We start from the raw sequence: 12157 nt of genomic DNA, 5'->3' as shown, positions 1-12157 counted from the left end.
AGATGAGGAATATGTGGGAGACATATGGGGTGACTATAATGGCAGATGGATGGACTGGCCTACAAGAAAGTCCATCATCAATTTCATGGTTTATTGTGATGGGAGGACCGTGTTCCTCAAATCTGTGGATGCATCCAAAGAGATAAAGGATGCAAAATATATTTACAGATTGTTAAAGGAAGTAGTGGAAAAAGATGTGGGTATTGAGAATGTTGTCCAGATTGCAACGGACAATGGAAGTAACTTCAAGCTGGCCGGTGAGAAGATGATGAACAATAGTAAGTACCGGCTCTTCTGGACTCCTTGTGCAGCCCATTGCATTGACTTAATGCTAAAAGATATGGGAAAGTTAAAGTTGGTGAAGACTGTGGTTGAAAGTGCAAGACAAGTCACCAACTTTGTATACAACCACTCCTATGCACTCAATCTATTGAGGGAAGAATGTGGGGGTGACTTGGTTAGGCCTGGCATCACAAGATTTGCCACCAACTACATTGCCCTCAAAAGCATTGAGACAAAGAAAGCCGGGCTGAGAAGCATGTTTGCTTTTGAGGAGTGGTTTGAATGGAAGGGTTCCAAGACTGCAAATGGGAGGGAAGCACAAGCAACGATGTCATCTGAGGACTTCTGGACCAAACTAAGCAAAGTGGTGAAAGTTTTGGAGCCAGTAGTTAAAGTTCTACATGTTGCTGACTCCGCTCTAAAGGGCCCAACCATGCCAGTCCTATATGCTGCAATAGACTTGATGAAAGATAGTGTCTATAGTGTGGCTCTTCGCAGTAGCAAACACTTCTTAGATATCATAAATGCTCGTTGGGAGAATCAACTTATGCATCCACTGCATAAGGCTGGTGAGTAAATTTGTTTTATGTTTACTAATTCATAGTATTATTATTTACTAATTACCTATGCATTTGACAATACCTCTATTCTATATGTCATATTTCAGCATACTACTTGAACCCTAAGTATCAATATAACATTAGGCTTGGGTTGGAAACTCAACTTATTGATGCTGTGAAACAAGTAGTGAAGAAGTTGGCGCCAGATGGTGCACTACAAGCAATTTGCAACAATGAGGTGAGTTCATTTGGAAACTCAACTTATTGATGCTTTCAAATAAGTAGTGAAGAAGTACTTACTAATTTTCCACATGGGTGTAGATCAAGGTATTTAGGGATGCATTGGGAAGTTTGGGAACTGAGGCTGCGATACAAGGCAGAGCACGTGGTGATGCTGGTAATTCTTTTAAGTTTTAAATTACATATGTATTGAAATTTGAAAGTTGAAAGTTGAAACAACATTTGACACATGTCTTTTTTGTTGTAAACTTGTAATGCAGCTGAATGGTGGGTGTTGTATGGGGAATCGGCTGAAAACTTAAGTAGAATAGCAATTAAAGTCCTTGCCCAAACATGTTCTGCATCTGGTTGTGAGAGGAATTGGAGTACCTTTGCACTCATCCACTCCAAGAGGCGCAACAGATTGGGGTCTCAACGTTTATCTGACATGGTGTATGTGCACTACAACTTGAGGCTGAAACTGCAACACATACGCATGGGACATGAGGGACAGAGGGGCACCATTGATCTAGCTGACATCTTTCAAGTTGGCTCAGACGATGAGGACCCTATTGTGGATTGGGTGAGGGATAGAGGTAAGCCAGTGTTGGATGAGGAGGGAGGTAGGCCCGACCCCATGATAGCTTCTGAGATTGGTGCTGATGTGGATGAGTATATGGCTGACGAGGGCCAGATACATGCAAGGGAAGCCTCACCCATGCCATTCCAGCCCACTGGTGGCAATGTTGCTGATGATGAAGACTGGTCTAAGTCCTCAAATGATGATGATGGTGATGCTGGTGGTGGTAATGCTGGTGGTGGTGATGTTGGTGGTGGTGATGCTGGTGAAGAATTTGACGGCATGCGAGAGCGTTATGTGGTAGGCCAGGAGGCCCAGGATACGGCACCTGTAGAGCCACTCCGATTCACTGGAGAGATACAGTTTGATCATGCCACACAAGATACGGACCACGGAGCACGTGCCCCCGCACCCCCACCCTCAAGAGGCCCCCTACATACATACAACAGGAAGCGTAGGGGTCGACAAACATAGTTGCAACCTGATCACATGGACATTGATAACCTATCTAGCTCTGTTGGTGGTTTGAGTATGGGTGATAGGGAGGGAGGACCGACTGGACATTGGCGTGCCCCATCTTTTGACGTATATACCACTCCATTGGCATCGGATTATGGTGCATCACAACCTTATGGTGGATATGGATATGGATCATCATCATATGGGCAGTTTAGTGGGGTAGGGGACTATGACTACCAGTCCCAGTCCCAGGGACATACTGGATCATCTTTTGTAGATAACATCTTTGCATACCCTAGCGGACCTAGCTACCAACCTCACCAGCCATACATGCAGCCAATGCCATCGCCTCTTGCGCCGGCGCCAACATCATATCACAATGGATCATCTTCTTCACGGACTGGATCGATTGGTAACCCTAGTTTATATCCTAGGATAGGTTACCTACAGTATGTTGATGATTCCATTTACGTGACACTTGTGGATGACTACACTCGTTTCTTCTCCGATTCTATACCGTGGTCCACATATGTCCTTCAAACAGAGAGCAATGGACGTCGACTCTAGCGAGGCATGAGTGGGATTGATCCAGGGAGGCACAACAACTACTATTAGCAGTTTAGCACTTGTAATTTGTAACTTAAGTTGTGATTTCATTGATCTATGAACTTGTGAGTTGTGACTTGCGAGTTGCGAGTCTTGTGACTTACTAACTTTGACACTTAGTGTATTGCCTTTAAGGCTTTAAGCGAGTTATTGAATATTATGGAGTTTATGAGAATCATGGTACTCATCAATGTGTATTGGCTTTAACTTGATATGTGATGAAGTTAGATACTATTATTAAATATTAACTGCCTAATCTATGTGTATTTAACTATTTATACATTAGGGTCGGCGACCGTATGTCAATCAAGGGTGCAAGCCCAAAACACCAATTTGAATTCACATTTTTACAATTTTATGGTTTAAATGTGTTTATTAAGCTTAAATAAGGCTGTCCATGAAGTTTCAGGCCTAGATATGGCCAAATACCCCCCGAGATGGACCCCCGAAATATTGCAGAAAAAATGCAATATTTCGGTCATATTTCGCGATATTTCGGGTATCTCGGATATCTCGGTAGGCCCGAGATATCGCGAAATATTAAACCTTGATGAATATGGCTTGGCAGCCCAGCCTACTTACAATATTATTGGTTACAGTCTTGGTCTCGATAGACCGACACGATAAGAAATCGATAAAACCGACGGTCTTGGGCCAAATGGGTGGACACCTTAAGTCGGCCCGACCGAAACAGATCAAACAGACCGATTTGACACCCCTACTTGACTTTTTTTGATCAAACAATGGAGTACTCCGTAAATGGGGTCAACAACTAGGTAACGGGAATCTGTTAGCTGATGACTCCTCGGTGGTGTGGTCTGTTAGCCCAGCCCCCCCCCCCCCCCCCCCCCCCCCCCATACGCACACACACACCACCACCACAAAAAAATGTGCAGTTGATGGTTTTTGAGTGTGGAATGTGATCTGTCAAACTATCAAATATATGGTCTACCTACCATAAAAATTATATATTTGTATTGGTTATCTTTTCTGAAAATAATACATGGTTAATTAGTGATCACTCACAACATATAAATCAGCATCTTTGTAGATGAAAAAATATTGCAGATCCTGGTGTAAGTAGTGAAATGAGAAATTAGTGGAAATTTTGTGAGATATTGTTTAATACAGTGTACAGTCATTTGAAATAAATTATCCCAGTTTAGACATTAGTTGATGTTGATGCACATGTGGAAAGTTGACAGGTCATGGAGGCAGGGCCTCCTAGATTGTGGATGTGTTTAACCTGCAGTTAGTAGTGTCAAAGTTCGGATGGTGTTGTTTTCAAGAGGCTGTCGAAATGCTGGGGAAGTTTCAACAGGTTGAGATAGAGTGATCAAATGAATATGAGGGTGATAACTAGTATTGGTTAACAACATCATTTGTTTTTTCTAGTGTAGAATTTGAAGCTTAAGCTCCATAATTCTAGGTGAGGCAGGCAGGCAGAGGGAGATATTTTAGGGGTGGGACAACAACCAGAGAAAGAGAAAACAGGGTTTATAGGGAAACACTCCTAAAAGCCAATCAAGCTTATTGAACCCTACTTCCCTCACCACCAAATTCTAAAAGATCCTTGATTCTAGATCCATTAACTTATTCCCCTTTAGTATGTCCTTCATAGAGATTAATTGTTTATCTATTCTTCGAATTTTCAATTATTAAGATTGACACTTGTCTCTCATAATGTTGTGTGCTTAAAGAATTTATTCATCATTGCTGATAGGTCCAAATGCTTTGATTTTTTCTTATAGAAAATCTGAATCTCTATGTTAATGCATTACATGTACAGTGTACTGATTTGATACTGTTATCTTAGGCCGTGGTTGTAAGTATAGATCCCCGTAGAGTGTATGTCAAGGATCCAAATGAAGTGGAGTGCAAGGCCATAAAAGTAATAATTCCAGGTGAGATTGTTAGATTTACTTCCTGGAATTAATTTGGTTACTGCTGGGGAGCTTTGTCCATTCTCCATCCACTGTTGGTTCTGTGTCTAGTTAGTTCTACTTGCTCTTCTGATCTCACTAAAAGTATTTTTTCTTTTCCTTTTAGCTTCCTTATTCCCCTTCAAATGAATAGTCTTGGCAGGAATCTTTATTGTCACCTTTGGTTTCAGGTCCAAATGGAGAAGAATATGCCTGGTATCAGTGCACGGTAAGAATTTTTTATCTCATGCTAGGGTTGCTGTTATTATAGAATAATAGTAACTATCATGACTTATTTCAACAATGCATTGAACCTTTTACCATGGCCTACTCTTGAATTTTCTGGTAGTCATTTAAACTATGTACCAGAATCCCCGAGGTACGGCAGTGTCTTGAAATAGGTTGGCAATATTTTTTTTAAATGCGGTTGAAAATTTGTGAAGTGACCATAATTATTTGTAAAAGGAAATGATCTAGACTGTATGTCCCCAAGAAGATGGCATTATTGGTGATGGTGTCTGCCTTGTGATTTAATATATGGCAACTGACTGGAAAAAAAATTTGAAAACCACGCTGAGCTTGCAAAGAAGGGTAGGAGTTCTACACTCCACTTGCATGTATTGGAATCTCCCACGCGTGCCTCACTGTTTGTATACACAGGTGGCCCCACATGTTCAGGGGGGAGAGAGAGTGTGAGAGCAATGTACACGCTAGTGATGATTGACCTATGAAATTTGTTCTGTGCTTTGATACCATGGCATGGGAGAAATACTGCACTTCCTGCTGTTCTTAGTTTGTCCTTTCTTGTGAATTTAACAATAGAAAAGGCCTTGCTTTAGATTGCAATTGTGGGTAGGAAGAGGAGAATGAGCTCCATAAGTTGTTCGAGTTCCTGGCCATACAACTTTGGCTTCAGCTACATGCTTTCATGATGTTAACTAGACACTTGGTGACATCAGAAGCATAAATGAAACTCAGATTGTGTTTCTTTCAAGTACGTATTAGGTCTTATATTGTATGCAATCCAACACTCGACATTTACGGTATCCAAAAATTTTGGGTGAAGGAAAGGAGAGGAGAATAGAACTATGATTAGCATGCATCTATCAGATAGTTCCCTTAACTCCTCGTTCTTTTATTTTTGATAATGCAAATCAATTTTAAATTACAATTCTGTCAATGCTGTACGACAAAATTAGAGATGAGAATCTTTTAGCATCATTGCAAAAGATTTAATCTCCTCCAAGAGAGACCTCCCTGTAACTCAAAAAAAGACGTATGTTTGTCAAGAGAAACCGTCTAAGTGGTTAATGGTAAACCATCGCCCAAAATAATTGAATTTGGTAAGAATTCCCCAAATTATATTCGCTGGTTTATGAGACTGATCTGTACATTCTGAAACTTTGAAATGTGACTTCAAAAAGAGGACTCCAGATACTTTTGTCTTCTGCAGCCACGTTCAATTACTTATCTTCCAACAATTATAACAGCTGGGCTAACTGTTGGAGTTCCCAATAATTTAGATTACATGGAAGACAAGATTAGAATCTATCCTCAGAAGCACTTTAATTTAACTACAACATAATAAAAGTCGGAGGAAACACCTCGGACTGTTGCAACCACTTATCCCAAAAAACTAGAGCTGTTAAGTAAGGGCAACAACAATATATATCAATACACCCTGCACGTGTAGGCCTGTGCACACACGGCCCTGCACATGACACACATTCACACAGAAACACCATCACATGGTACCAAGGGGAGAAAGTGTCGGGGAACATCGTTGCATTTTCCAGGGATCGAATACTAGCCCTTCCTGCTCTGATCTGCTCTGGTACCATGTTCCAACTTACAACCGCTTATCCCAAAAGCTCGAGCTGTTAAGTAAGGCCAACAACAATGCATATCAACACGTACAGGAATAACCCAAACACCATTTGTCTTTCTATGAGATATTTTGTCTTCCATTACTTGTGGCTGTTGTGCTGAACAATTAATCTGTTGCCAGAGTAGCAAACTGCAACAAGCTCTTAGAGAATCTCATACTTGTCAAAACATTCTCTAGATTCCTTTTTGTCATTAATGGGACTTGTAAAAAGAGTCGTCGTGTAATTTCTCAGACGGGAGCTTAGAGTTAAATTCCACCTGCCACAAAATCCTCTAGATTCCATGAAATCCCTCTTGATTTTCCTTAGGAGCAAGACTCTTAAAGGATCTTGTTGGGACAATTCCAGTTCTCCTGGCTTATCTCTCTGCTTCTTGGAGGCCAGGTCTGAGGACAGTGGCTGGTGCCGAAAGAAGCACCAACTGAGCATGTGTAATGGCAATAGATATAGTTGTATCAATTCTGTTGACATATCCAAGATCCATTCGGAATTTAGGGGAAGCTCCCTGGGAGTAGTAATAAGATGGGGAAATGTTAACTGAGATGGTTTGGCCGTCTGCACTGAAGAACAAGGAAGTTGAAGGCTCTAAAAGGACAAGGGAAAAACAAAGTAACTTGGATCTATGTATGGTGAAAGACGCAAGGGCATGATTTAAGTCTAAGATGTGGCTTGTGGTAGGAGGAAACGGTGAAACAAGATTTGTCTAGCTAACCAAAGTAGTATTTACAATAATAAGCTTTTGTTGATACTTCATGAAATATACTTTTTTTCTGGGTTGTAAAATCTGATATTTTTAGACTTAACTTCTTGATCTTTGTTCTCTGAACAGGTAAATGGTGGGCGAGAGGGACGACCGATAGGAGCTTATGAGCTTGCAAAAGCTGTTGAAGACTTGGGGGCTGGGGAGATTCTTCTAAATTGTATTGATCGTGATGGTGAATGAATTCACAGTCCCTTTTATTAAATTCAAGTGCCAGTTATTTCTTCCATCTGACTACAAAATCCTAATTTCCCATATTTGTTTGGAAACTATGTAAAGGGCCTTCTCTTGCTTCCCATACATTGTTCAATTTTTAGCAATCAGCTGTCCAAATCTTGTTCGTGCTTATGATTTTCCTTTTTGTCTTTTTTTATTTTTATATTTGAGATAAAAGGAAACTGGACAGAAATACTTTTTAGTTAATTAGCGCAAGCATAATTCCTAGCACAAGCATAGTTCCCTGTAGTTATCTTGCTAAGAAATTGATACGGAGAAGTTTTTAGTTTTTGGTGCTGAAAAGTTATATTTATTGCTGTTGCAGGTCAAGGAACTGGGTTTGATATCGAACTAATAAAACTCATTTCAGATGCTGTGACCATACCTGTTATAGCAAGTAGTGGTGCTGGTGCAGTTGAACACTTCTCAGAGGTTTTTACGGAAACAAATGCTTCCGCTGCACTTGCTGCAGGCATTTTCCATCGGAAGGAGGTATTTCTGAATAGTTAATTTCTACCCCATTATTATTAATGCTGAAATGCTTTCATCATTGTCGTCCATCATCTTCCCAGCCTCCCTCTCCCAACCTCACCAACAAACAGGGGAAAAAGGAAATTATTCCATCTCAGTCTCCCTCATTATTGTGTGCACTTCGATCGCACAAATATCAATCTAAATGGTTGTCCTTTCTGGTCTTTTCTTATATTAATACATTTGACCTGTACCGGCATGCTTCTCACCAATGCGAGCAAAATGGCATCATTTACATGACTAGAACATGGTGACAGAATCTGTTCTTATTATATAACTATTTTGTCAGCCATTGTAGGTATCTCCTGGTCCTTTTGCCTACAAATTTGAAATCTCTTTAAAAAAAGGGGCATACCCAGTGCACGAGGCTCCCACCACTACGGGGTCTGGGGAGGGTTATAATGTACGCAGCGTAACCCCTACTTTCGCAGAGAGGCTGTTTCCAGAATTTGAAATCTCTTTGCTTAGTATATATACCTATTGAAACAAAGATAATCTTTGATGCATGTGAAAATGGTATGCATTAATGCAAAATGTCGTTGATGAATTGATGTCTGTTGTTGGTTTGCAGGTGCCTATTCAATCTGTGAAGGAGCACTTGTCAAAGGAAGCGATAGAAGTTAGGATGTAATTGTGATCGTTGCTGTGAAACAATCTTGAGATACAGTTTCCGTTGCTTCAGCCTCTATTTTCTTGTCTTTCTTGTATTAGATGATCAATGTATATTAGGACCAGAGTAAAATCGTTTCTATAAGTGGATTGGGGCTCTTAAGGTGCTCAATACACTTCAATTTTGAGAAAGATGTAGGAACAAATTTTTTTTTTTGATGGGTTGTGATTATTTTTATGAGTAAATTACATGGAGCTCCTCTGTAACTATGCCTAATTCAAGGGGTCATCCCTGTATTTTCAAAAACTCTTCACAATACCTTTATCTCACAAACTTTGTTACACTCGGCCCCACTTTGTTCATGATCGATCTGCTGTTAAGTGATGATGTCATAGAAGAAACAAATTTATAATGATTAAGTTACCCTTAATTGGATCTTACTCTTTTTACCTCTAAAATGACTTTCCCTAAATAGGAAAAAGGATTTTTTTTTTTTTTTTTTTCAGTTTCTTCTCTGGATCTCAACTGAAACTCCTTTGAGGAAGAAGATCAATGAATCGAATGGTGCTGTGTTCGTCGTCCTCAATTGGTGAAATACATCCACAAAACCTTTCTCTGCAACTCTTACCTTACTGCTCGACCCTTGGATGCACCATTCATCGTCAAAGTTAGAGAATCAAATGTCGGGTTTTTTTTGTTGTTGTTTTGCTATGAATATATCATCTTGAGCATCTATGATCATTTACTCAAAGCGAGCCCTAACGGAGGACGATGGGCCGTCGTATCCACGGAGAAATGTATCTGGGCGTTCGGCCTGCGGTGTCTCTTTGTCGATGGCTATTGCTGATCGGACGCTTAAGTTGGTTTGTTTGTTCATCGAGAGAGGTGTTTTCGGAGACAGGTTTGAGAGAGAGAGAGAGAATTAAGAGGTGGTAGCAGGAGAAAGATGAGAGAAAATAGTAGAAGAAGTAAACATAATTGAGGTCGGCATTGATGGAGATGTTCAACAGTGGTTTGCGTTAGAGAATGAAAGAGTGGGGGATGAGTTGAGCAGAGATGGAGGAGAGGAAATGAAGAAGAAGAAGAAGAAGAAGAAGAAGAAGAAGAAGGGAAGAAATTAAAAGGGGCCTCGTCAAAAAATTTCAGTGGGCGTTTTTCTATGTGCTGAAATTTCCATGGACGACACCTACCTAAGTATGAATGAATTTGGTAGAGTAGCTGTCTGTCGTTGATCACGTTGTAGTTAGTTGTAGGCTTGTGGCCAGCCAATGCTTTTATAGCAAGTCCGAGTGTTTCCTACAAGACATCTTATTTCTTGTTTTAAGGCAAAACGATATTAGTAACCTCTGCAAGCACAAATTTCTTGTGTTATACAGTGACTCTCTCGTTCTAGTCTCTTTTGTTTTTCAGATTTTTTTATTTTTTTAAACAACTTTAGCATCTTTGAAAAAAACCGTATCTTTTAAACCCTAGGTCAAAAACTATAAATCAATTGTTGTTTGAAAGGTTTTCTTGAACAGATGCTTTGAGTAGGGGGACCATCCGAAAGTGATTCACAAAAGATAATGAGCAAAACGTGTTAATTATGTCCTATTTCCTATTATTAGGTTTTTAATAATAAAATAATAAACCTGATTGTAAATTGTAGACCAATTTCGAGGTCATGATAAGTCTTTCGAAATATCTTTTTAGGGTGGTTCCAATTAATATATTTAAGCTTGAGGAGGCCTCTCCAACTAAAACTAGACCTCCGAGTCGTTATTGTCTACGGTTTCTGATCGATGTGGTTCCTTAGTTCCTCTCACAAGAGGAGGTTGGGACCCACTTGGAGCACCTGATTGAACAGTCTGCTCAGGTGGGGTCCACCTTCCTCTTATGAGAGGAACTAGGGAACCACACCGGTCAAGGAACTGTACACGAAAAAAATTCCTAGACCCCCATGCCGCGAATTTTTATCACCTTCAATTCGCTGCCCGCTCCAATTCCCTCCAATTCCTCACATAGGAGCAGAAATGACCACCCTACTCCACCTTGGGCAGTGTGTTCGGGCAGGGGGTAGGTGGTCATTTCTACTCCTATGTGAGGAATTGGAGGAAATCGAAGCGGGCAGGAATTAGAGGTGATAACGATTCCCCACGCCACATTCCAAAACTAAATTTCATCATCGCTCTATGCATCATCAATTTGACAAAATGGGTTCGTTTGGGTTTGATAGATCCCTTTGCATGAGTTGGAGAGAGTTTATTGGAATCCTCCTAACATTAATAAGGGGCTAAGGGGCCCCACTTGTTGAGGCGGTTACAAGCTATCATCTCTCATGCTCTCTTTTCACTTTTTTATTTTTTTTTTTTGAAAAAAAGGTAAATTATTTGGTGGACTTCAACATGAACATCCTTGTGGAGAAAAACAACGCCCATAAATGAGATATTATAGAAGAGAATGCAAAAGGAAGGAAAACAAACAGACAAAACCAAGGATTTACATGGTTCACCCCATGAAGGTAGGTTACGTCCATAGCTGGCAATAGAACTGTTTCACTATTTCTTTGAAGCAACTTACAAACCCTTAAATCTCACCTCTCTTCTTTCAACACGGCATAAGGAAACTTTATAAAAAAACCCTAACCTAGAAAAGTATAGAAATGCCCTTAGAACCTAAAAATGACCAACCAGTCAGGGTCGGACCAGAACTAAATATATGTCGAAAGACATATCGTTTTGAAGGTCTCAACGAGTTCTACCCAACAAAGTGCCTCAGCCAATGATGTGCCTGCTTTTTAGGCCATCCAAGTTTGTTTCGAGGCCGAAATGACCCTCCAAAGATCCTCACTGCGCTTCCTGGGCTGAGATCAGGCTTCACCAATGACACTCCTCTCATCTAATGTGAGTGTGTTCAACCTCCTCACATATATCGTGAGTGCGTGTAACGTATCAACGAGTGAAATTTTTTCTCCTCTCTTGATGTTGCCAGGAGTGGATAGGACAGATAAATAAAAATAAAAAATTTAAATTTTGGGATGTTCTCTTGTGTTCCTGGTATCTGGCTACAACGTGACGACATTCTCCCTATCTAAGGAAGAAGTTGTGATTTATCACATATGTATTGAGGTGAAAATATTGTATTCTTGTGACTTAATCTATTATGATGAGTTATTTTGTTATCCAAGATAGCGTTATTCTTCTTTATGCTGATAACCTCTAGTTTGAGTAGAGAGAATCATAATCTCATTGTTTTTATAGTGAAAGATTAATTTAGATTAGGTTTGTGGCTTTTCTTTCACCTTGAAAGGGTTTTTCTATGTAAAATTTGGTGTGAATTTGATTTATTTGCATCATTAGTTAAACACAAATAAATGATTGTGTCTATCATCTTTTTTTGTTTTATTATGTTGTTTCTTTTCTTGGCTTCCAAACGTAACCTCAGTCCACGGAGGCCTTGAAAGGTGTAGAAACTTGAATTAGGTTTTGAATTTAAAATTAAAAGTAGCATATTGAAATATGCTTATTTCTCTCTTAAATAACAACTA

At 39.9% G+C, this 12157-nt stretch overlaps 1 protein-coding gene across 3 annotated transcripts in view; it reads left to right on the top strand.

Moving 5' to 3' along the window:
- LOC122642884 (imidazole glycerol phosphate synthase hisHF, chloroplastic) overlaps positions 1–8869 on the top strand; it is a 33694-nt gene extending 24825 nt beyond the window's left edge. For all 3 annotated transcript variants that reach the window (XM_043836507.1, XM_043836514.1, XM_043836499.1), the window contains 5 exons: positions 4523–4610; positions 4820–4857; positions 7344–7449; positions 7816–7982; positions 8593–8869. In XM_043836507.1, the coding sequence (XP_043692442.1) occupies positions 4523–4610; positions 4820–4857; positions 7344–7449; positions 7816–7982; positions 8593–8652 (459 nt within the window). In that variant the 3' untranslated portion in view covers positions 8653–8869. The remainder of the gene's footprint in view (positions 1–4522; positions 4611–4819; positions 4858–7343; positions 7450–7815; positions 7983–8592) is intronic.
- Positions 8870–12157: the final 3288 nt, after the last annotated feature.

This window comes from Telopea speciosissima, chromosome 1 (assembly GCF_018873765.1).
Source record: "Telopea speciosissima isolate NSW1024214 ecotype Mountain lineage chromosome 1, Tspe_v1, whole genome shotgun sequence".
Lineage (NCBI taxonomy): Eukaryota > Viridiplantae > Streptophyta > Magnoliopsida > Proteales > Proteaceae > Telopea > Telopea speciosissima.
This window is presented reverse-complemented; position numbering and strand designations above follow the sequence as displayed.